The sequence below is a fragment of the Amblyomma mixtum genome, chromosome 3 (assembly GCF_055824585.1).
Source record: "Amblyomma mixtum isolate Tamu chromosome 3, ASM5582458v1, whole genome shotgun sequence".
In the NCBI taxonomy this organism is placed as follows: domain Eukaryota; kingdom Metazoa; phylum Arthropoda; class Arachnida; order Ixodida; family Ixodidae; genus Amblyomma; species Amblyomma mixtum.
The window spans coordinates 172,221,138-172,246,620 of NC_143014.1; the positions used below are offsets into that span (position 1 = coordinate 172,221,138).

The following is a 25,483-nucleotide window of genomic DNA, read 5'->3' on the forward strand; positions in this document are numbered from 1 at the left end:
TGATGGGCGAAATTACATTACTAATAAAGAATGTCGCGATACCAGGAGTCCACTGTCAAGCATAAAAGTGTCGCGTACGCGCGACAGGAACATACGTAGTAGCTGCTCTATCTGCCCGTGGCTCATGATCGCTGGTGCCCGCACTAGTCCACTCGCTCATCGTGCTTTCTCCACGCGTACCCACGCTTAACGCTAACACTGAACGTTCATCTGAAAAACAAAAGCTATCAGAACGCGTACACAGAGCGACATAATTGCGATGGTTGAATGGTCTGTGTACTGCGAACAACGCCAACCGGAGCCATTTGAAATAATCAATACGGCTTTCATCGAACCGCAATGCGAAGGAACCTGCCCACCTATCTCCGGCTTTTCCCGCACTACCGATTCAGCAACCCACTTTATTGTATCGCCTGCACAAAGTCTGGCTGATTCGATGTTTGTTCGTCACACAAGCCCGAGCAGAGCCGCTGTAGCTCGTTTTGAATCACGCGCGCCGAAGAGTCGGGGATAATTCTCCGAGAGTCCATGCTATGGCAGCACTATGCTCGGCTCGACAGGAGTCTCGGTGGCGCTGGCTCTGCAGGAAAAGATCGGTTTGTTCTAGCGGACCATACCTTTGAAAGCAACCAAATAAGTGTGATAAATGCGTGCTCTCACTGTAGTCTGACGTGACACACGGTCAGATGTCACTACGATGTAACAGTGCAGAGAACGCTGCAAATGCTTGGCGTGCAATTTTACCCTCAAATTTTCTGCGCATATCGATCGGCGGCTAAGCTGAATCTGCGTTTAAGGCATTTCCTTGAGCGACACCACCGCAAGGTGCGCGCCATGGGAAAGGCGGGCCGTCCATAATCCTCGACTGTCACTCACGTGAAGGCAGTCGTATATATGTGAAGCGTTCTTTTGCCGGCTGTCACATTTGGAAGTCGGGGGTGAAAGCTTCGTCAGAAGACGTGTACCAGTCTCTTTTTGGCATTCCTGGTGGGCAACCCCCATTATATACTTACGTCTGTAATGAACCGAATTCAGTTGAACGATCGGCTCAAAGCTGAGTCAGTTCTCCAACTAAATGTTGCATGAATCGGCATTACAGCCAGCAAGATTGACGCTATAGCTCCACTAACCCACAGTTGCAGTCAACTTTGCCGCAGCATTCGGCTTCCTACCATGAGTTCCGAGTCCGCGGGTTCGATCCCGTCTGCAGCGGCCGAATTTCGGTTGAGAGGAGATGCAGGAACGTAAGAACCCTTCGAGGTAGAGATAGCCCTCCACTATAGCGTGCCTCGAAGCCAACACCTTACTTGAGTATCTTAAAAGCTCATTAAGCTATGAAGCTTGACGTCACACACGGTGGAACGGTCAACAACTCGGACAAACCTGAAACAGGGTTGGTAGTTTCGGCCGCACGCATCCATGATAGTTCGCAAATAACACAAAAATATGTTGAGGTGCGCTCGTTAAAATTCAGAACCACTGCAACAAAAATCTCTATGAGGCCTGTGCGCTTTCAGTCTTGCCAGCGACTGTAGTGTGCCTGGGCTACGGTTAACCGTGAGTGACTATTGTCGATTAGGTAATTGGCAAATATTCTGAAATAATCAGATATTTACTCTAATACACCCTGTTTATAAGCAGCAGGAACGCTCGTTCACTAGCAGATAATGCCCCTTTGTGCCCCAGTTAAGGTACTTTGTACACAATTATGTGCCAGGTTTTGCGTCGCTGAGGCAAAACCTAAAAAAGAAATTTCTCGGCTTAACTGCTCGCTTGTTCGGGCTCAAATTCCACTCACACGTGACATTTAGCAGTAAGTTCTGTTTTATACAATGCGGACATCCTATTAATTTTTACCTATTCAGGCAAGAACCCAACCAAAACGTAATGTGAAACAAAACTTACCACCAAATGCCACCTGCGCGCGAAATGTTCGATTTTTCTCTGAACGACACAACGCGCAGTACATAAAAGATATTGGTTTGGTGTATGGGGTTTTAAAAATATTTTTTTTCATCGAAATGATAAATGTCTCCTGAAAGAGCGTAATGCGAAAAGGCCTAAACTACCGAAAATATAAGCACAGCACAGTATACTGTAAAGTGAATTTAATATTAGCAAAAACTTAATCGTATCGCTGTATAAAAATGCAAAATGGGCACCCTGTATTTCTAGGACGCAAGCTATTCCACGGCGCGAGCTGTGCAAAGTATAAGCGTCAATGATGTGCGGGTGGATTTTAAAACTGTGCATTCATGAACCGGTTCGAAGTAAACAAGCTCCAAAGATGATCCTGTCCGGAACCATAGCAGTGGTGGTCTTTATACAGTGTTATGCCTACAATCATCGCCGTCTGTGTCATACATTACAGTATACATACAGCGGACGCCGTAGATAAGCCTGGTGCGTCCTTCCTACCTATCACGCCAATAAGTTCGCAGACGCACACACGTTATACGAGAGATGTCCGATAGACGAGGTACTTGTAACTGCGACCTGCAAATTATGCTACGAATTGCATAGGGTAACAGAAAATTTCGGCGCAAAACTTCATCCGGGAGCCTCCCGAGATGGACTCAGTTTTTTTTAATCGCTTTGATCTCAATCGGTGCTTCAGAAGAGCCAAATGGCTACTGGCGTTTTCAACCTTAAGATAAATTCTCCATGAAATTCTTGTCACAAGTCTTGCGTCCAAGATGGCCGTGTTTCTCTGCTGCTTGTTTTAGTTTTACTATAACAACACCAAGTTCTCCGTTCTGTGCTTCGAGAGCCTTCTCAACAATATTTTCAATCCGTACGCGCTTCCAATAGCTGAGCGATTAGTTTGGAACAATACCTTCGATTATCTTATAACTCGATCACGTTCGCGTGGCCGGACAGCCTTGGCATGCCGTGTCTACAGAAGACATTGTGCACGCGCCCCTTGATTTGGGAGGTAATGGACCAGTTAGACGGCCTCGGTTGCCGTGCGCCCGTGTGTTCGCGGGTCCCTGCGTCATCAGGTGCCTTTAAAGGAACACTTATTCTTCCAATCTATTCAAACTCGCGACATCCTTATCTAAAATGACTTGTTTCCATCGTTTTGGAGTGATGGCGGCGCAGCGTAGCCTTGGGATACACGCGAAAATCGGTTTCTACGCACGCATTTTACTTGCGAAATCGGCCGCCGATCGCGACACCTGCATTTCGTTGTTGTTTTTTTTCTAGCTTACAAAAACTCCGGTTTCGAGAGTGGTCCTTTTGTGCTTAGAATGCGGCACCCTATCGATGTTGGTCAACTTCTATTTGTCTTCGTGTCCCTTTAATGCCAGCCGTGCCACAAGCACCACAACGAATGAATTACACTGCGTATATGACAAGCTCTGCTGGGTCTAGCAGCGCACAGAAGCAAGGACCGATGCACGATAGAAGAGAGACGGACACAGCGCTGTGTCCGTCTCTCCCCTGTCAGTCCCTGCCTGTATGCGCTGTCACAACCAATGATGCAATACCATCTAGCCCAACAGAAAAGCGCCCCATGTTTTCATTTCTTGCACTACATCTATGACCCCCAAAGCAACGTTCGCGCAACATCCTTTCGCGCATTTTTCAGTGGCATTCAATATTAATTTTGTCAGCTGCGCACTATAGTACGATTTTTCTTACGCTCATAAACGTTCCCGATACGGATGTGCACACTGCTGATGTGTTGGATTTCATAGCGCAGCAATGAACATTTCTATGCACGCTTATCCAGTAAGCGCATCGTTACACCTCCGTTCAAAATGGATGTTCTGTTGTCATTCTCTGTGTGAGCTGCTCAATTATGCTCTGTCGCGATTTTATTCAAGACGTTCGCTTTCCTTGCAAGCGATCCGGGTATATAATAATAATAAGCTATAATAAGTAATGTAATAAATATAATAGTAAAAAAACACTGATGCCTGTTTGCTGTCTTTTCACCATGATGCATTCCCAACTCTGTTTTTGTCATGCAGAGCATGTGTCTGGACTCTCTCAGCCACGACTCCAACGTAGAGTTTAACCTATGAAGTTTGCTTAAGCTGCTATAGCTGGGGCTTCGTGAAGTGGTCCTTACTGCCTGGCCGACAGGAACGCCACCTGTGACTGCGATCGCGAGTTGCACTCGTTCCCGGACGGTCCTGGTCGTGCGCGACTTTATCATGTGAAGGGATCGATAATACAGCGCCTATTCAGTTGCAGATGTAGAACTGCTGGGGACCAGCAAAAGCAGAACTTCTGCAGCAATGTAGAGCTTCGCTACCTGGAAGTTGCATTCACAAGCAGAGGCAAATCACGCTGAAGAGATTAGCTCTGAGGATAACGGGGAAGTCATCTGTTATTGAGGTTTCTGGTTCCCTGTAACGAGCGTTTTTGCAATTCTCTTCCTTCAAGATACGGCCGCTGCGGCCGGATTCGAACCTACGACCTCGTGCTCAAGCAGCAGAACACCAAAAAAACGCATAGAAGCTCTGCGGCACGTTACTTAATTGTGGAACATTAGGGCAAAGGTAAGCCTGTTTCTCACTTCTGACCCTCCTGACTCGTTATTTTTTCAGCCTCCCCTTAGTTTTCTAGCTTCTCGCTTTTGTTTCGCACAGTGCTGAAAACATATTTCTTTAATTTTCTTCCACATCCCACTACTCGTGACTTCTTTCGGCATAACTTGGTTACTTCATCAGAGTGCTACACGCTTGTTTACTTTCGTTTTTTTTTTCCTTCAAATAATTGTTTTGCTGCCTTTTTTCTGTTTATGAAAAATTAGGGACTCCACAGTAACCCCCTCTCTTTTAGCGCGAAGCTAAAAACTTCGTTTCAACAAACATATACTTGCTTCCGCGGTGTTCGCAGCTTGTCAAGTTCGTAATTTCGGAGACCGCTGCAGTTGTGTGTTAATGACGACAAGTGAACAAGAGTGCTGACGATCTACGTGCTGCAGACAGAATAGAAACTGCATACGAAGCAGAAATTCCCATCCTCTGCCCCGTTGTCGGCTGGCCGAAGAGTTGAACGGTTCAGAGTATGGGCCAGATTAGTTCATCAGGTGATCGCATTGAAGTGGAATAAACAGCGTAGAATGCGGCATGGTGGCCAGTACAGTACCAGCGTCGATCTCACAGATGAAAGCAACGAGCCGAGCAGCGCGCAGCACCCGCGCCTTTGGAAGACGAATCCTATCAATGGGGCATTGAGCGTCGTTGTCTTCTTCATATGCAGCAGCTCTCGTACAAAGCTTATACTCTTTGCGGTTGAAGCGGCTAAGCCTGACCAGGATTATTTCAAGAACTGAATCGCCATCATCATCATCATCAGCCTGACTACGCCCACTGCAGGGCAAAGGCCTCTCCCATGTCTCTCCAATTAACCCTGTCCTTCGCCAGTTGCGGCCACCGTATCCCCGCAAATTTCTTAATCTCATCCGCCCACCTAACTTTCTGCCGCCCCCTGCAACGCTTGCCTTCTCTTGGTATTGCCTTCGCATTACATGCCCTGCCCAAGCCCACTTCTTTCTCTTGATTTCAACTGGGATGTCATTAACATGCGTTTGTTCTCTCACCCACTCTGCCCGCTTCCGATCACTTAACGTTACACCTATCATTTTTCTTTCCATAGCTCGTTGCGTTGTCCTTAACTGAATAGTCGGAACCAAATGTCAGCAGACGTAACTTCTGTGCAAGCGTTCCAGTGAACGCAGCGACCTTGTCTGGTAAGTGCTAAAGCGCTACCGTTGCCATCTCTTGAACCTTCTTACGAGGAAATTTGACGTCGATTGCACGCTGAGGTCGAAAGCACCGTCACAAGTTTGATAACGAGGGTGGTGAAGTGAAAAGAGGGTTTTCTATGTGCAGCGTGGAGGGAATCATTTTGTGCATATAACGAATAAAAAAATGGCTACGTGAGAAAGGACACGGTTTTAGTGACAAAGCTGTAAGGTACGCGAATTGCCTCCGAAAAATACCAAGATCGTAGCACTGATACGCCAAGAATTAAGTCAGCGCACAGCTGTGAGAGTACCGGACACGACATTCTTTAGGTAGTGCCATGCGCAGGACTGCCCAGGATGAATCATTTAGCAGCAGGCTGGAACACGCGTCTACGCCTGATGACAACTAGCTGAAAACAGGCGCCACGAGGGTCAGCGGCGCCCGGTGCGGTAGTGCCCGGAGTGTCACCTCACGCCCTTTGCGCTGCACCCAATTCGTCCGTACGACTGCACGACGCTTGCGGCTGAAAATACGTTTCTGAATAAAGCACACGAATGGCAGTATCGAAGTTAAAGGATGAACACCTCGCTTTCGCTCGACAGCAGGGTGATAACGATTTTACTGGGAAACCTCCTCCCTACTTTGAGCAGAAAATTAGTTCAGCTAAGCTTACCGGCTTAGCGCATAAATTAGCGAAAACAGGTTGGTATTAGCGGTGTGTCCGGCAGTAAGGTCGGTCTGGCGCATGCATGCAACGAGGATGGTAGCGCTGGAACAAGCGTATTTACAGACATTTTATGCACGCGACAAGCCAACCTGACACGCAAGTAGCTACTTGGCTTTTTCTGTTTTGCGCGCGTTTAGCTACTTGGCTTTGCCTCAGCACGACCAGTGTCAACACCACCGCTAGCGGAGCGGTCTTGCGCGTTCAGCTCTGATACCAACTCGCTTTCGACTCGCCGCCGGCATGGGGATCTACGAGCATCCCACGGCGCACACTTTTCGCGAACTCCTCTTCTTTGCACCTCGTCAACGCAGCATTGAATTCCACAGCTGCCTCCTCCTTGCGACGAACCCAGGCCTCGTGCGGCTGCTGCTGCGGCTGCTGTTACGTTATGCGCTACACCGGCGTGTCTAACCAGCGCTATCAAGCGAGCCTCCTCTCCACCTCGTCCAACCACCGCTCTATCCCTTGCCTCCGCGACGAGCGAGCCGCCGGAGCCTCGGAAAGCCGCGGCACCTCTTTCTTTCTTCTTTCACTCCCACCTTTCTGCCTGGTGCGGTTCTGCGTCTTTCCTTTTCTCCCTATCCGCCTCGCAACGCCAGCTGTGGATAGAGTTGTGAGCGCGTGAAAAAAAACTAACAACAATTGAGGAAAAGACGTTTTTTGGTTGTGTTTTTTTTTATTCATTGCCCAGAAGGAAGAAAAAAAACACCAAATTTTTTAAACGTAGTTTTTGTTCAATATATAACCTCGCTACGCACTGTAGAAGTTGGCCTGAATCAGCTGTTTGGGAGCCTGCCAAGCATCTGGAGCCGCCCACATGGTGGCAAGGTCTTTGTAGCAGCCAATTGCTGACATCAGTCGCATGTCGGCTACTCCGAATTCCCGCCTCGTTTGCGTCAGGTGAAGGAAACTGGTCGTAGTTTGGTAATGTGCATAATAATCTGCGCAAGTGACTTGTGGGAAAGCGCGTGCAAAAACGTGTGTACGTGCACTCGAACATCGACGTGGGCAAAGGCGCACAAGCAAGCATTTTCCTACCCAGCAGTGACGAGTCGGACTAATGAAATGCTTTGCGTCGGTTGTATTGTATGCAATATGTCACCATCTTTTCCTGAAAAGGTTTCGCAGCATCTTTGTTTTGGTGAAAAATATAAGCATTAACTTATTTCTGAGTTACAAAGTAAATGTGCGTTATGACATACAGTTCTTGTTTATTTCCAAAATTTCGTATTTTACTGAAAAAAAGGAGAGAAGAAAACGGCTTTTCCCGAGCAGTCAAAATTTCTTGAAATTTTATTACACCTCTGGCTGTGGCTAAACCGGCTTTCCCTCTTCTCCTCGACGGCGCGCTCCGCACGGCCAGTGCCAAAGCAACCGGCGGCTCTCGCTCCCGTCTTTCACTCTCTCCCGTCGGCGGGAGAGTGATGAACACATTGCTGCCGTTGTAGCCCTTAAATGGCTTGTACAGAAGTAGTGCAACTTTTGCTGTAAAACGCTACATTCCCACCAATATGAAACACAATGATGACTGATGTATTCAGGCGTGCCCTTCAAGCCATAAGCGTCAAAAAAATTCAGAGGGCACTTGACTGTCTGAAGTGCGTAGAGGCGAAAGCGTTTTCCGCACGACTTTGACTGCCTCTGTGGCACTGGTGGCGTCACATATAATTGAGTACTAATTACTAAGTGATAACAAGTCACTAATTAATGGTTAATTGCCTATTAATGCTTGCATACTAATTAACGGCTAATTAATGACGCTTAAGCTTCGCCTTTAGGAGTGGAACGCGACAGCGTGTTGTAGCGCTGCCAGGGAGTCCACGGAACGCCACCACCCGTTCGGCGCGATGCCGAAAAGCGTTCCCCGAACGCTTTTTGAGGAAAGGAAATGGAGCAGTGTTTCTCTGCCATCTCGGTGGACACCTGAACCGCACCGTAGAGGAAGGGAGGAAGTGGGAGTGAAAGAAGACAAAGAGGGCCCGTAATGAAGAAAATGAAAATTGTATTTGAGGAAAGGAAATTACGCAGTAACTGTCTCTCGTATCTCGGTGGACACCTAAACCTCGCCGAAAGGGAAGGGAGGAGGATGGGAGTTAGCGAAGACACCGTATTCACTAGACGCGCCTTTGTTCATTCGTAACCATCGAGCTGGTATAGCAGAGTGGATAGCATGATCGTCTCTCACGCCGAAGACCGGGGTTCGATTCTCGAGCTCAACCAATTTCCTACCCGGTTTTATTTATTTATATGACCTGACTAGTAAAGTTAACTAGGCTAATTGTGTAATTAAGCAATTAACTAATCTCAGTCCCACTTACTTGGAGCATCACTATACGATCCCTTCAATTGGTTGCATGGTTACTAGCCAAAGTACAATTGGCCCCGTTTGAAATTCGCGCACTGTGACGTCACGACCGTTTCGACCAACTGAAAAGCGTGACATTTCTGTCGACAACTGCTGCTTACAACGATGAGACATTAAAGGCTTTCGCCTTAAAAGAAAAAAAAATGCAGCATTTCATCGCTTCACGAGGACATGTGGAAACATGGTTTCCCCGCAAAGAAATTTACAAGTCCCACCCCCCGAATAGGTTATATACACACTATGCAATCTTCTGGCGCGAACTTTCGTCCCGGAGCTACAAAACTACAAACCTATCGCTTCAGGCACTACAAATTTCTATCCTTCCCACTTCCTTGTCGAGGACTACGCGGTAATTCAAATTTATTAAGCCGCAATAGTCGTTGATTTCCTTTTCGTGGCTGTCAGAGATTGACCACGCTGCTCCCTTGGCAAATTAAAGAAGCTTAGGGCTAGCAGAGGCAGCGTGCACGTACGCGTCGCGTTGAGAACTCACTTGCTGAGGGTAAGAGAGTCGCTAATTGCGCCGGCCACACTCTTCCCCTACTTTGACTAGGATGTTCCCCATAACATGCTGCACGGAAGGCTAGAAAAGCTAGTATGCTAAAAACAGCTTCTGGCTTGAGTGCGACAAACTGTCGCCCGAACACCCGTTCCAGCGGGAGGTACTTGTTGTCAGTGACATCATAAAAATAAACGCGCTAAATTATTCGAACTAGTGTTCTCCAGCAAACATGCGCGACGAGCGCAATTAAAGCTAGCAGCAACAAAAATTAAAAATCAATAAGCAGGGTACCAGACCGACTCTTGCAAGGCAAAATTTGTTTTATATGCTCGCCTCATCGTACATGTCCCCGGTAGAGCCGAGACATTACAACAATCTTTCGTTGTTTTAGTCAAACGTTCCTGTGTCCTTTATTTTAAAACGTCCCGTTTTGTTTTTCCAGTGTTTCTGGAACCGGGTTACCCATTCAGCTGTTTTGTAGTAGATTTAGCCACTTTTGGAATCAACTAGCTGCCAACGCCGGGTTTTCGCCGCGGGGCGGTGATGGCGCTACCTTCATTCAGCACAGGAAAGCGCCACGACGCGAAAGACGCCGAGGAGAGCGTTGAAAGGTGCGCGCGTCCTTCGATGGCGCCACCGCCGCACTTCGGCGGCAACCCGGGGCTGACGGCATTCAGTGCTTTCAGTTCAGCGATCTCGGCGCAGACCATTACGGGTTGGTATCATGCGCGGTTGAGCCAGGTAAGTACCGTTGTCGCACTTATTACGAGACAAAAGTTACCGCAACACCAAAGCTCTGTGTGCAGTCACACCGCGAACGAGAGAGCGGATGAGGAGGGAGAAAGAGAGAAAGAATAAACTTCAATTGCAAAAGAGGATGATGCTGGAGGCGTCAGGGAAGAGTCCTCAGCCGACCCCTGTGGCCCGAGCTATCATGACCTGCTCACGCTGAGCATCCGAGCTGGACAACTGCGCCTCCCACTGCTCCTGATTTGGATTGCGTGTGGGATATATATATATATATATATATATATATATAATATATATATATATATATATATATATATATATCGGACTCCTCCTCAGTGCTCTGTGTGGTGGCCGGTACATCCCCCTACTGTGTCGTAGAAATTCCAGTCTGTCCTTGAATACCCAGGTGAGGGGTGCGAGCATGGGCGAACTGGCTTGGTCGGTGTATTCTCGAGCAATTCGGTCTGACTTCTCATTCCCCGCTAAGCCCTCATGCCCAGATGCCGTAATAGCGGCCATAAACCACAGACACAAGGAAATGGTCAGCGCGTCACTTCGAAGCTGCACCTCCCCTGAAGCTGAGACCGCTGCGATTGCTCTGGCGGTGGCCGAAGGCAGCCACAGACAAACATCTTTGAAAATCATCTCGGACTCCCGATTTCACACGCGGCCGAATCAACCACCTAGCCTCCTAATCTCTGACACGCCATCCGCCGAGACGACTGTAACCACACTATCATGTGGGTTGGGGCGGGAAAATTTTAACAAGCCTTCGTGCTAAAGACGCACAATACTGTATTATGTGCAAGTTTCGCTGAAACAGAAAAAGCCCCGATCGTGAGAGCGCACAGCTTCAATCGACACTCTGCAAGGAGCAATGAACTATCGGCAGCAAAAGTTTGCGGGATGCGGGTTTGCTGAAAAAAAAAATGATTCCGTAACAATTACGTAAGCCAATGAAATGCCGGAATATTTGAGGAAACACGCATGCTCTGTCCGCAGTTAACAATACCAGACGACTGGCCTGCGTCTTTTCGAGAAAACTCATCCCGTATAACTTATGCTGCAGATAGTACGGAGACCAAGGGCTTATACTAAAGTGACAGCGGTGAACGGGCAGTAAGCAAACTTTTCTTACTGAAATTTGGCGCCACGTGCGCATTCAAAGGTATGCACAATCGAAGAGACTGAATAGCAAAATTTTATTACTTGAAGAACATCATTACTGTATCATTAGTAGAAACAGCTATGGGACACAGCCCTTGAAATATGGTTGTAATGTTGTTTCAGTTACGATTTAAACATTATAATAATCAGAACAGAGCCTTAGCATTACGTTTAGTTTGAACGTTAAACTGATATTGATATAACAAAAAAAACGTTTTTTTGTTACGTTTTATGTCACTTTAACATTCCAGTGTAATATAACATGTAACGTTACTGCAACTTACAAGTACACAGTAATTTTAAAACATTAATGTTTCGTGCTCCTTGGGGTGGTTCTGAAATCGCATCATTTCTAGGGGTGTGCGAATATTCCAATAGCGGATCGAATATATCCATCTATTCGATTCGGTGAACGAATCAAATAGTGCACGATTAAAATTATTCGAAACGAATCGAATTCGCACGTTTTCGAATAACAATTTTTGAACAATTAGCACGAAGTTCGAATAGGGCACGCTATCGTTTTTCTCGACAACAGTATTAAAAACAGGGCCCACTCCGACGCCGCACAGCGTACGTATGTGCCGCCGCGATCATTAAGTTCATAACGCTCATGCACATCGCCTCCAAGATTGGCCGACGCGAGAGTTTAGCCAGGTTTAGCAAACTATGCCTTCATATCCGATATCGGAGATCACGGTAGAATAGTTTACCTATGACGCATGACGCTCAGAGATAATATACTACATAGACATCATGTAGCGCGTCCTCTAGTGGAGATTAGTGACGAGTCCTTCGACAGGTACAATTTGAATTCCATGAATTACGCACTGGCGGTAACGCTTCGCTGCTTCCCATGAATATTCGTATTGTACAAATATTCACATACCAAGCGAATAATGCCACAAATATCCGATTCGGATTCGATTTGGTTTTCAACTACACTATTCATATTCGATTCGGCAGCAAAGCTACACTATCCGTATTTGATTCGGTATCGAAAAATACTATTCGCACAGACCTAAATTACTTTCCCACGTAAAGCGCTAGGGTGTTCCCCAAGCGAAAAGCAGTCGTAGATAACATTACTGCCTTCTATAGATGCAACCAAGCATCAAGAGAGACAAGAATTGCGCTGTTCTTAAAGTTTAAATATGAGAAATGTTCTGCTTAGCTCCGTTCGTGCAAAATTACTGCTATCTTAACCTAGCATCACATCGCGCATCTGAGCGTGGTTAATTGAAATAGGCGAACTGCTATGTAATATGTGAAATTCACGAGTGAGACTACGACAGGGAAGTTGTGGCAAAGCCGGTACTTGATTTACAGACAGAATTCTACCCCTGGCGCATGAAGCAGATGAGCTCGCGCACGTCTTTTTCCACGGGTCCATGGTCCTGGTAGTGAGACCATTCTGTACGCTACGTCCCACAGCTTGCTCGCAGTGGTGCAAGTTGCGAGCACGAGGCAACGACTTTCAAACCCGTGTACGAGGGGGTACCCAAAAGAAACCGGAATAAATTTTTTGGTCGGCAATGCTTCTGTGGTACCGCGTTTTGCCACTAGGAGCGCATAGAACGAACATTCCAGAGTCAGTAAGCCGAGTGCCGTCGTTGAAGGAGGTCAGGCTAGTTTAGGCAGAGTTTTAGAGTGACGACTGTTTTGTGTGAATGTCGTTTTTGCAATGGCTGATTTTCGTGAACAGCGTGCGCCGGGGAAATTCTTATTTTTGCTCGGAAAAAGTTGAATGGAAACTCTTGAAATATTAAGAAAGACGTACAAGGACGATGCTATGGGGACAACTCAAGTGTTCCTGAAACGAATCCTGAATCAAAGCAACAATCATGCCAATGGAAAACTTCAAATTCACCTCGCCTCAAGAAAGCTCGTCAGGTGAAACCAAACCTCAAAACAATGCTGATTTGTTTTTTCGACGACGTGAGAGGAGTCGTCCATTGAGAATTTGTTACGCAGAGTCATACAGTTAGCTAGGCTTTCTACTTGGATGTTTTGAAAAGATTGGGCAACAGTGCGCGGTGGAAGCGGCCAGATTTGTGGCGGTCGGGTGACTGTTTTTTCCATCATGGCAATGCCCCTGCTCACACAGCGCTGTCTCTACGACAATTTTGGACCAAAAATGGCATGGCCCCTATTCCTCAACCCTCATTCTCTCCCGACCTTGCCCCGTGCTACTTTCTTTGTTTCCTAGAATGAAAAAAATAGGTTAATGGAAAGCGTTTCGCTGATGTTGCAGAGGTGAAGAAAAAAACGACGGAGGCACTGTCAAGCATCACAAAAGATGAATTTAAACAATGTTTTGAAAAATGGAATGAAAGATTCGATAAGCGTATCATTGCAAGTGGGGAATACTTTGAAGGAAATTGAAGATCTGTGCTTAAAATGTGGCCAAATAAGTTCAGACAAAAATAAGTCCGGTTTCTTTTGGGTACCCCCTCGTACTTGGCTTGCGAGCGCGAGCAGCACACCTGCCGAAGCCGTCGCCTCGTGTTAGTAGCTTCCGAAGCACGTGCTCCTCCCTAAACACATGCATGGCTTCTCGGGGTCAACTTCAGCCATCTACAGCAAACACTTCTGCACACTACATGAATGATATCTGCACGAGCGGGCACGCTGGCGAGGTTGTATCTGCCTAACAGCTCATGCTTCGCTCCAGCATCAGACTTCCCGTCTAGCGAAATCAAATGAGCTTTTATGAGACTGATCATTTGGTTGCAGCTGCAGGCAGCTTGATGAGTCAACACACACGAGGAGGGAACTAAACGCAGACAATACTGCGTTAACTGTAGCGGCTGCCGACAGTAAGGGCAAACGCTCAAGGCAAGGCCAGCAGGGCGCAGCGCGAATCATCACCGCTGCCTGCTAATAAAGGGTCGCACCGCGTCGCGCCCTCTGGCGCCACGCGGTGAAACCCCACGCAACTGGAGCCAGCCGGCGGCCATGGCGCGCGCACACTTGCACCCAGTGCAGGCCGTTAGCGCCACAGACAAGATGCGCGCCGAGACAGCGCAGCACTGTTTGCGAGGCGTGGTACTTACTTCTCAATGTGGTAGTACATGTAGCCACCCCTGTCACTGCGCTTGAGAACGCGCCGCTCGGCGAGCGGCGAGTCAGTCGCTTCGTCGGCAGACTCCAGCTTGAAGCGCTGTCGCCTCGCAGCAGCACCGCAATCGCCCTCAGCGCGAGCAAGCAGCAGCACTTTTCCTCCCTCGTCTCTGCCGCCCTGCCCACCGAGCTGGCTGGGGTCTCCCTTTCCCACGCAACCTGGCCGTGCCCTTCCTGCCACATCTCCCTCGTCTCTTCTCTTGGGTTCCCCCCTCCCAGCCCTTCCGAAAGAGACAAAGGAGAAGGAGGGGGAGGCAAAAAAGCGGATCCCGCTGCAAACCAACGACGCACCGCCGTGCGCTGAAGACAAGCCCCTCGCGAAAGGCCGTGCGTAGAAGAAGCGAACAACGAAAGGACAGCAGCGAGAGAGGACGCGAAGCGAACGGGGAAGCAGAAAGACATCGAGGAGGAAGGAGGCGGAGGAGGAAAAAAACGAAATCAAGAGGGAGGACGGAGGGAGTAGGGGGAGGACCGACACCGCGGGAGACGGCGAGAGCAGAAATGTACCTCGTTGGAAAAAAAAAAAAACAAGCAAAATGCAAGCGAAGGGGCGAGCGAAATGCGGAGGAGGAAAGAAAGAAGGTGCAGACGACGATTGGGAGAGAGAGAGAAGCAGGAGGCAGGAAAAAAGTCGAGGAAGAACGAGAGAGACGAAGCGCGAGAGAGGAGCGAAGCGGTTGCGCTAACACGCCAAACAAAAGACAAAACCAAGCGCACACAGAGAGGCAAGAGAGGAAGTGAGCGAGAACCGGCGAGCCAAAAGACAAGAGAAAGAAAAGCTCAAGAGTAAAAAGTAAAGCGGGAGACAGAAGAGGAAGCGAGGGAGAGGGATGGCAGCGAGATGAGGGTGTGCGACTCACAAGAGAAACAACAAAAGACCCAACGCGCCGCCGCCGCCGCCTCCTCCTTCCTCGTCACCCGTTTCCCACCGCCTTCCCTCCACCCTTCACCTCGCAGGAAGGCCAGGACGAGGAAAACGCAGCGTCACCGTCAATCGATGCCCAACATCATCACGATGGGCATCCCAGCTCCCTGACTGCTGTTGGCGTAAAACTGTCACGCTCAACTTTGCCACGAAGGTACAAATATACACGGAGGCACTCTAACCAACGCAGATATCACAGCTTCCTCACGAGTGAATGCATATACTGTATCCGTTCGGACTGTCGTGCAACCGAGTAAAAGTCGCGAACAAATTCGAGCCCACAAATATTTGTTGCAGAAGTTTATTCCCTTCATTTCCCACATCCCAGAATGATTCACGTTTGCAAAAGAAATTGCTCGTCATCACAAACCCCACCTCTCATTATATACAAGGCACCCTTGGTAGCAAGCAAATACAACTAAGCAAAGTACCGAAATCAAATGTATATACCATCGTTAAACTATGTTTTACGACACAAAGCACAATGCTACCGTGTGGTACCCAGCAGTACAACAAGATAGTGGTCATGCAGTCACGCACAAAGCTTGCACCCAGAAATTTCCAACAGCAGCGACAGCACACAAAATGTGTGCTGTGAAAAATAGAGTGCTCCCATGTATCAGAAACAATAGCCTCTCATGCGTGACAGCATTATCAAAACCGAAGGCACGCATCACTATGAACTACTAAAATGCAGGGACAGACAGGGGCAGGAGAAACCAAGCGGGCAGGGAGTGTGATTCGCATCAACCCACATCTTCCAGCGTTGCTGAAAACCACAAGTAGCTGAACTTGAAGCGCGGGAAAATATTACAGCGAAAACTCTGCAGGCACTTGGCAAGACCTATGAAGGCTCCAGCATGCCAACTGGCAAGCCATTCGGCAAGTGTTACATACCTTCGGACAGTCTGTCTTATATACAGCAACAAGAAAACGCATTAGCGCGCACAACAAAACAGGCGCGAAGCGAAGTACTGTCTTACTGGACGTCATCACAGCAGCAATCAGAATAGAGACAAGGTCATGCGAGGCGTGGGTGGCTGTTAAAAGCAAGTCACTAAAACGTGGAAAGCACCGCAACTATTTTGTATTTGCCGCCATGCCACCCATTGGCCAGTTCTTCTCAAGTGGCCACATACCGGTAGAGAGAGCGTTTCCAGCACACATGTGCGTTCACAGCGGCTGAATTTCAGTGTGCATCGCTGGGCACATTCATTTCTCGTGTTTCAATGGCATGTTTTAAAGTTGCCGAACATGTTACTATTTTCGGGCCGGATATCACAATGAGAATCAGGGATGACCTTTTTCGCCACCTCAAGAGTCAAAAGTGATGTATCATGCCATCTGGCTGCCCCAAGTTCTTTGCAATAAATTTGTTACTACCAGCGATAGTGGCTATATGAGGCAAATTTGCACAGGTTGCCTATATCATCCTGTGACCGCTACTTCCGCCGCACAGTCTTGCACAAGGAACCAAGATGGACATCCCATTTCACGTTTTTGTGAGCCTAAGTGGGATGCAGGTAAAAGCATCCTTTTATTCAGAACATGCATGGTCGTGCGCAATTCCTAATGAATTTCAGTTGGAGTACTCAGCATGCAATGTTTGGAGAATAAACTACTCACTGGCATTTTTTTTTTTTTCAAGGTATGGTCTGTTTGTAGTAATTCATGAGTTTACTCCCAAAGAGATGCAGACTACCTTCTTTTGCCAACAGTTGTCAGGATTATTCTTCGCAGAGCCAAGAGATCTTTCAGGCATAATAAGCAATGCCCGAGGAGTGGCATAATTAATGGAGTGGCATAATTCTGCACTTCAGCCAGCTATGACTTGCTTGAGCCTGTGGTTGCAATAGGAAAACTTTCTCCTGTTGCTTTAATTATGCTTTCTTGTACATCAACATTTACACTGCAGAAGTGAGAATAGTTAACAAGGTTTTAAAAATGCCCTAATGCACCATAAAATCTGTGGGCATGAAAGCAAGTGTCAAAACAAATTAAGTAACATGAAGAGCCAAACCAGAATCGAAGATACCGGCAGAGAGGCATAGCACTGAAACGCAGGTCGAGAGTAAGGAAGGACAGGATGCCTGTCCTTCTTTCTCTATCACCCTGTGTTTCAACTTCCCCTCTACGCAAACTACACCACTCTATGAATGTCTAACTAACTAGTGGAAAATTCGACTTTTCTCTGAATCAAAGAATGTGCCAAGTGGCTGTTGCAACACTGACTATAGCTCCTTTTTGTATTTCTAAAACAGGTACCCCTTAAGTCTGCTTTATTCATGGAAAGTCGTCACAACATGCAAGATGCAGTGCAACCTTGCCACTTGTATAAAAGCAATTATCTTTAATGAGGTCAACTAAACTGCAATTTACAAGTGCAATTTACAAGGAGTAAAATCATATGTTCCAGTTAAGTAGCAGGAACCTCAAGTCCTGCTCATGTTGGTGAAATGACTCTTAAATCATCAGGATGTTTTACTCCCTGAAGAACATGCCAGTCCATGACAGTAATTATTTCAAATAGAAGTATTTTATTCCATGAGTGCTAGAGACCTTATTTGAAATGCTACTGGTTCAACAAGTACGATTTGAAGTAAGATGTCACTTTAGGTGTGTAAATAAATGCAATTGCTGTATAGTACACAATAGGACTTGAAAGAAACTCTTTTTGCCTGCCTCATTATCCATCAGTGGTACTACTCTCCACTATAGCCACACAATAGAAAACTGGAGTGTTTGTGTGGACCCTCCTGTGCTTCCAATGCCAAGCTTGGATCCATTTGCTGTGCTGAGCCAAATCTGGCAACAACAGCAAGAGCCCAATATAGCCTGTGTGCTGCCTACTGATTGTGGTACTTTCCAGGTTCCAGTGATAACCATGCAATGACCCTTTATATGCTGCCCATACATTTTCAGCAAGCATACAAACAATGCTAAACACTCAAGCAGAGTAGACCCTCAATTGAATCGGCATGTACAGTAACTCTTACCCATAAAGCAAGGACCACTTGAAATTAGAAAAAGCAATACAAAACCAACAAAACCTTATTTTCACAAGTCGCACATTTCACTTTGGCAACAGAGCTCAGGAAACAAAAATCAAAATAAATTCACATTCACATGGTCCCTTTGGATTTCATGTATCATGTGCACACTAAATCTGAATATCTGAGAGCACAGACGACATATGCATTCATAATTTCCAGCATAGCTGGAAAGTTACACCAAGCTTTCATTTATGGTAAATATCACTGACAACTAGAAAAAAAAACTAAATGTCAAAATACGGCAGCACAATGCAAACACAGACAATCCAACTGCATCAAAACAAAATCTTTCACATTTGCAACTCAATAACTGCTTGAGGCAAACACTATCAAAATATTGAAAAGAACATACAGCCCCACGTACAGGTTTGCACAAACATGCCTAAATAAAAAGTCTTCAAATGTGGCCTCTCAGTTCTCAATATGTGGGCAGATGGTGCAATTGACAGCCAACACACTATCAATGCAAAAATTCTTATAATACAGGAAAGAGCCACCACAGTGTTCCCATTAAGAAGCATGACTGACCACGCTGCAGCAATCAGTCCGCACGCACCACAGCACTCAAACTGAACTAGAGGCTCTTAACAATACCTATTGAAAAACACCAGTCCAATATCCAGGCACACCCAGTAGCCAAACTCCAGATATTAGCAGCGGTAACACTTGCTACCTGCAGCATCCTGCAACTTTTTATGTATGCAAGACCAATGCCTTGTCCTTCATTTACCCACAGGAGACGGCGCTACAGTGCGCTAATCTTGAAATTTGCAACAGTAAGCTTCCCCAGTTTTGAACCACTGCACAACGCAACGTTTGGCGAAGTATTTAATAAACCTGAAAATATAACTGCTAAAACTCGCACAACAGCCCTTTTATGTCTTCTGCAGAACATGGAAACGATTCCTCCATTTTAGAAACAAAGAACTGGAAAGTAAGAACTGCAGCATATGCCTGTGCTAAACTTGTGAACAATTTTCTGTGGCTATGCAATGGAAGCTATGAGTGCGAGCTACCAGCTTGAAGGACTTCATTTGGTGTGTGAGCATGTCAAAGCCATCACATGCTCATGGCTGCCATTACACAACCACAAGTCATCTATGAGCAGATAAGAATCGGTACCGATGCTTTAGTGCACCTACCCACACACACATGCTAGATTCCTAGCCATGGCAACATGTGAATTCTCAGTACTGAACACCATGCAGTGGTTGGAAGCATAAACAGGTGCATCTATTCCACAAAATTACCCTCGGCCTACACATACATTTCAAGGCAACGGTTACGAGGGAAGAATAATTGCACCCTTTTGGTCACATTAATACAAGCGTTTGCCAGATTTCACTGCCCTGCTACAAAACACAAACTGTCGCATAACTCAGTTAATAAGCGCTTGCTTGAGTAACTGCTGTTATCTAGACATTTTAATGCAACATTTGCACAAAAAAAATTAACTGCTTCTGGTGACATCACTGTACTTGCTACTTATCTTAGCCAAGAAAAAAAAAATACTGAAAAGTGTGTGCGAATTGCATTTGCAGCCACAAATTATTAACAGTAACTAGTACATTACGTGCCTAGATATAAATATAACAGCTCTAGCACCCACAGAAAAATTCATGGCTTTATAAGGAGAAACGTGAAAGAATGATTATAGTTAAGAAAAAAATGCCTTGTCAATGTCACCAGATGGCCTAAATAGAATCAAGGTGGAATCACAAGCACAGGGCTCTATCGTTTCCCCCATTTCCTTCAAATGAAATCTAATAATCTAGTCATATATACAAGCACACAATGAATTGCTATCATGTAAACTGTAACGTCGCAAGTTCTCTTTCTTGAACATAATATTGTCACATTACAATAATGTGAAACTTGCGAAAATGTCTTTTGGACAACTCAACTTGTTTCAAACAGACCAACTTAAGTACAACAGACTATGACACAAAAAATGTTCTTTACAAATCTTCTTCACCTCAGATGCAATATTTGCACCACCCTTCCATGCTGTCAACAAGCAATAACAAATGTATACTATATTAACTCAAGGGCTATAACTCCAAAATACTGCACACAAAGTCAGAGACAAAATAAATGAATAAAAGAAAAAGCTCTTCTGCCATCACTCACATTTTGCTTATAACCAAATACAAGTCACGTTAATGATCATAAGAGATAAAAAGCACTATTTGAAGTTCATTCCACTGGCATTTTTTGCTTCTGCTACACTGAACCACATTCTGACAAATCACTGAATATATCATAGAATATAAAGTATGTGTAAAAAGTCTTCATGCAAAGAGTTATGCTCTTCAAGACTAGCATAACATGTGCCTCATAAAGATGGTAATTTCACATAAGATGAGAACATGTTCCAAGTGATGAATGCATCTTTCCTGGAAATTCTTGCTCAGTAGAATGCGTGCTGCTATTTTTTTTATCCCACCTTGTCTTCTTGAGGTACACTGTACAATATTCTCTGCACATACTCTGTCACCACATCTGCAATCAAAGTTATAATAAATGCTACATCACCACATTTGTGACACTGCAATACTTTTATTGTGAAGACTTCAATATGCAGCCCAAAACATCAAAGAACACGGACCTAAAGCAAAAAGTTATTTTTAAATGATGGTTGGCTACATGATTCTCATTTCAAAGAATGAGCCTCAAAGTTCCTCAGCTTTGAACCATGAATGTAACACTGCATTTTTTTATTTCGCTTGCAAGGCACGTTTAGGTTTAGGTAAATGTAATTGACCCTCTCCCCTTTTACAATATCACCATTCAGCAACATTATACAGGGCACATAGTGAGACTAGGTAACAGCCAGAAAAAATAAGTTTACCTTGGCAATTCTCAAAAGGGCCTTTCAAAGAGTACAGTCAGGCCGGAATAAACACCTAAATACGCATATGCAATACTTTTCTACTTTGCAGCGAGCTATTACTTCCCAACAGGTCTACCAACTGTTGCGTAAATCAGAGAAAATCGAAAAAAAATTCTCTCGGCCTAACCACACGTTTGCTCGAGCTCAAATTTCGCACAGAGGTTGCATTTGGTGGTCAGTTTTGTTTTATATTACATTTAGGTGGAGTACTTGCCTGATTCGGTCAGAATTATTTAGAAATTCCAATGGTCTGCGGCGACGGCGAACAAAAACCGAAAGACTTCACACCAATGGTACCCATGACGCCATCTCGCACTTACCGGAGAAACGAGCCCTCTACCGGGTAGGGTGGCGGCAGGGGAGGAGTTGGACTCGCATAGCCAAGTTACGGCCATGGCCTCCACTTGATCGCTGTACGACCGCATTTTTGGTGATGTCTTGTGCTGCTTCGCAGCAGAGAGCACCAAGCAAAGATAATTTGCTCACCAACTTAGCACAGCTGAGTTTCTCCGGTGGGCGCGAGATGGTGCCAGGGGTACCAGTGCTGCGAAGTCTTCTGGTTTTGGTTCGCCACCGCCGCAGACCGTGGGAATTTCCACATAATTCTGACCGAATCAGCCAAGTACCCCACCTAAATTTAGCATAAAACAAAACTGACCACCACATGCAACCTCTGTACGAACTTTGAGCCCGAACAAACGTGCGGTTAGGCCGAGAGAATTTTTTTTCGATTTTCTCGGATTTATGCAACACGCAATATGAATATGTACTTCGGTAGATTGTTCACCCAGAAACACGAATCATGCTAGTTTTACACTGCAGCTAAAAGCACACGTCAAATATTTCATATAACGACATTTGCAGACAAATTCCCAGTAATATGATTCCTTTGTACTATCAGCGTCAAATGAAACGCGAACAAAACAACTAGAACGCGAGCAAAGAAAATCAAGCATATTAGAGGCTGGAGATGAAATACAGGCGTGGGCTATTAACATTTCAGAAGAGCGGTCTTTTCGGTTTCGATGGGAAAATCAACTGCTCATGTATTTTGCCTCCCTAGTATAATATCTGCAAGTTGTGCTGTTCGCGTTTCAATTGGCTTGTTCGCGTTTCAATTGACGCTGATAGTACATTAAGACCTCCATCAATGCAGACTTAATAATTTTGGTTGCTTATAATTTCCACATAAGTTATGCTAATAAAGATTTTTACAGTTGGAAACACAAATACCTTGTTTTCAATCATAAATGCAATATGTACACCTGAAAGCTCCACAAACAGAAAAGTTTGGAGGCCTTTAGCAACTCATATGCACTTCAAGAATTGCCAGTGTGCAAAGTATTACTGCTTGATTCTATGGCGGGAAATCAATGGTATTAATTAGGTTTGCCATGTTTAGGATCATAAAGTACCTGGGCCATCAGTTTTGTTTTTATTAACCAGCAGACATTTTTATTCACCACAATATAGTGCAGCCACATATAAGTAAAGTTTGATAAAAGCTGTTACTGATGATCACAAATCTATCGATAACCAATTTTCTGCCATCACAAAGCCAGAAAAAATACAGGCACTTACTATTGGTGCCAGTGCTAAACTTGAACCTCATCTGTTTTGTATTAAAATCCAAGGCAATACTTTCATATTGCATGCACTCCCCTTTCTGCAGGCAGCTAAGCTTGAGCCCACAAGAAACAAATGGGAACAATACACCTTGTTAGTGGCACTGGGTCCTTTGCATTATGTCAGCAAGAAATTACAGTGCCACCGCTATTTCCTCACCTTCAAGAATACAAAGTTCCCTTAGCATGGGCAAATGGTTTTTGAGAGACTGATTCCATTTGTCTGCGCACCTCATTTCCATTAGAACTGGCTCAATGCCTACGGCTGCTAACCACATTATTCACCATGTCACAGCTTTCAGTGTTGTTAACAATGCAATGAAAACACCACATTTATCAACAGACGTTTTTCTGTATATTTCTTCAGAAAGAAAAGGGCACTAAGTTCAGCATAACTCATGTATGTGCATAGCTGACCTTGTGGGCTGGCTCAAGAATGCATATCCCACTCTGTCACACTGTTTCAACATTTATACTTTTTATGCGCACTAACGTGGCAACTGGAGCCACAAATCAGATAAGGCTAGTAAAATGTTTTGGTAATATTTCAAATTGTGAACACAGTTGCTTGCGATGACAAAAACATAGCAGCCTTTTCAGCATAATTTTGCAAGCAATGTTCCACATTGTGTTCAATGTGGAACATTCATTCTATTTTTAAAGGAATAGGAGGAGGTATTGAATAAATGCACGTTTGGCTCAGATATGTTTTTAAGCACCAGTTAACGTTAAGTTGAAGCACTTTCTTTAGGCTGCAAAAATGAGACATTTGCCAACAAAAACATGTTGGCGAATGTCTGAAGTTCTCCCATACAACAATCAACATTCTTCAGGATTGAAATCACTTCCACCTGCTTCTTGCCTGCTCTGTGAAGTTACTTCTAGCACTTACAACACTTCAGCATAACACTGTGCCTGCAGTAGTGACATGCACTTCAACAAAATGTATTTAAAATGCCAATATTTTACTACACAGCCCAATGGCCTATTGTGCACCTCTCTTTCCCAGAACAACGCCAACTTCCCCATACCCAGATTAGAGAAGGTGACCACTCACGAATTGTTTTCCTGTATGCAAGAGGTTTATCCTTCCAGTAGATGGTGAGAAAGTAAACTGGAATTCCAGAAAGCATAATGCCTGCACCAATGGATGTCTCCAGGGGTTGACTGAAGAAAGGCAGCACCACGAGGAACAGCGAGATGAGGAAGAACACCACCGGCAGAATAATGTTCACCTGCATGGTGAGACAGTTGTCAGCAAATCACCCTCAGAACAAAGAACAAAAATATTTGATATAAGCAAACACAAAAAGTTCGGTGCCACTGCTGGATAAATTGGCAAATTGGTTTTTGAGGAAAGGAAATGGTGCAGTATCTGTCTCGCATATCTTGGTGGACACCTGAACCACGCTGTAAGGGAAAGGAGGAAGGTGGGTGTGGAAGAAGAGAGAAAGAGGTGCCGTAGTGGAGGTCTCCGGAATAATTTTGACCACCTGGGGATCTTTAACGTGCACTGGCATCGTACAGCATACAGGCGCCTTTTGCGTTCTGCCTCCATCGAAACGCGGCCGCTGTGGTCAAGTTCGAACCCGAGTACTCCGGCAGGTTGCCACTCCTGCAGAAATTCATTACAAGCAATTCTCCAAAGAACCTCCTGCATTCTAAAGCGGCTGCGGCCGCTGTGGTCAAGTTCGAACCCGAGTACTCCGGCAGGTTGCCACTCCTGCAGAAATTCATTACAAGCAATTCTCCAAAGAACCTCCTGCATTCTAAAGCGGCTATCCTCCAGTTCTTCTTCCTCTTCATCCCCATATTCTTCCAGGCTCACCTGGATGACACGAATAACCCACCCTCCAACCTCTGCGGCCATATATTCAAGTGCACTATGCGCGGTCATATATACATAAGAACCTTCATTTTCGGGTTAAATTTTTCCCGAATTCGGGAGGTAAAAATCAGGCGATATTTTTTCAAATTCAAATTAGTGTACAAATCAGGTTATTCGGCCAAAATTTCCAGAATTTTGATTCTTACGGGTCCTTTTTTCAGCAAAAGACAATTTAATATGAGCGCTTGTTTTTTAGCGGGGCACAAAATGCCCTCGGTTTTGCTCAGTATTCCCAAGCAGCATCAAAATGGCAGGTTACTTTGAAAAACTGCTCACCAAATCAGACTTTTTCCCGCTCGAGTGTTACAATTATATCTTCACGTTCAATAACAATCTCCTAGGCAGTATTTCCGCGTGGGTGCAAGACCTGGCTGTTTTGCACACTGCGAAAGCAGTCAACATCACAGCGTCCGTTTTAAACGTGCAAGAGCCCAGGACGTTATTAGCCTGGATAGAGTTTGATGCAATCATGTCAAGAATAAAAAGTGCCAAGAGCGGTTTAAGATCAGCATTTTAATAAAAACACTCCTCTGCAATACGATTATGATATCCGCTTATTTCAATGCAGTGTCTTCAGCTTTGTGCACTGGAAAATGTATGTCCTCTAGGTGCTTTCACAGATGCCCTTAATGAACCCCTTATTTTTCTGCTTCTGTGTGTTGTCTGGAAGGGGCACCCTCAGGCAGAAATCGGGTTTGACCAGATTTTTACGAAATTTGTTCGGGGTGAGCTGGGACTTGGACAGTTATAAGGGTGAGCT

The 25,483-nt window shown here is 45.5% G+C and overlaps 2 protein-coding genes across 3 annotated transcripts in view; both read right to left on the reverse strand.

Annotated features, from left to right (window-relative positions):
- LOC149352724 (uncharacterized) overlaps window positions 1–14,988 on the reverse strand; it is a 35,804-nt gene extending 20,816 nt beyond the window's left edge. The window contains exon 1 of the mRNA XM_089581931.1: window positions 14,273–14,988. Coding sequence (XP_089438057.1) covers window positions 14,273–14,292 — 20 coding nt within the window. The 5' untranslated portion in view covers window positions 14,293–14,988. The remainder of the gene's footprint in view (window positions 1–14,272) is intronic.
- A 561-nt stretch (window positions 14,989–15,549) lies between these two features.
- LOC149352725 (Y+L amino acid transporter 2-like) overlaps window positions 15,550–25,483 on the reverse strand; it is a 69,517-nt gene continuing 59,583 nt past the window's right edge. For both annotated transcript variants that reach the window (XM_089581930.1, XM_089581928.1), the window contains exons 9-10: window positions 23,893–24,070; window positions 15,550–20,819 (exon numbers count right to left, since the gene is read on the reverse strand). In XM_089581930.1, coding sequence (XP_089438056.1) covers window positions 20,755–20,819; window positions 23,893–24,070 — 243 coding nt within the window. In that variant the 3' untranslated portion in view covers window positions 15,550–20,754. The remainder of the gene's footprint in view (window positions 20,820–23,892; window positions 24,071–25,483) is intronic.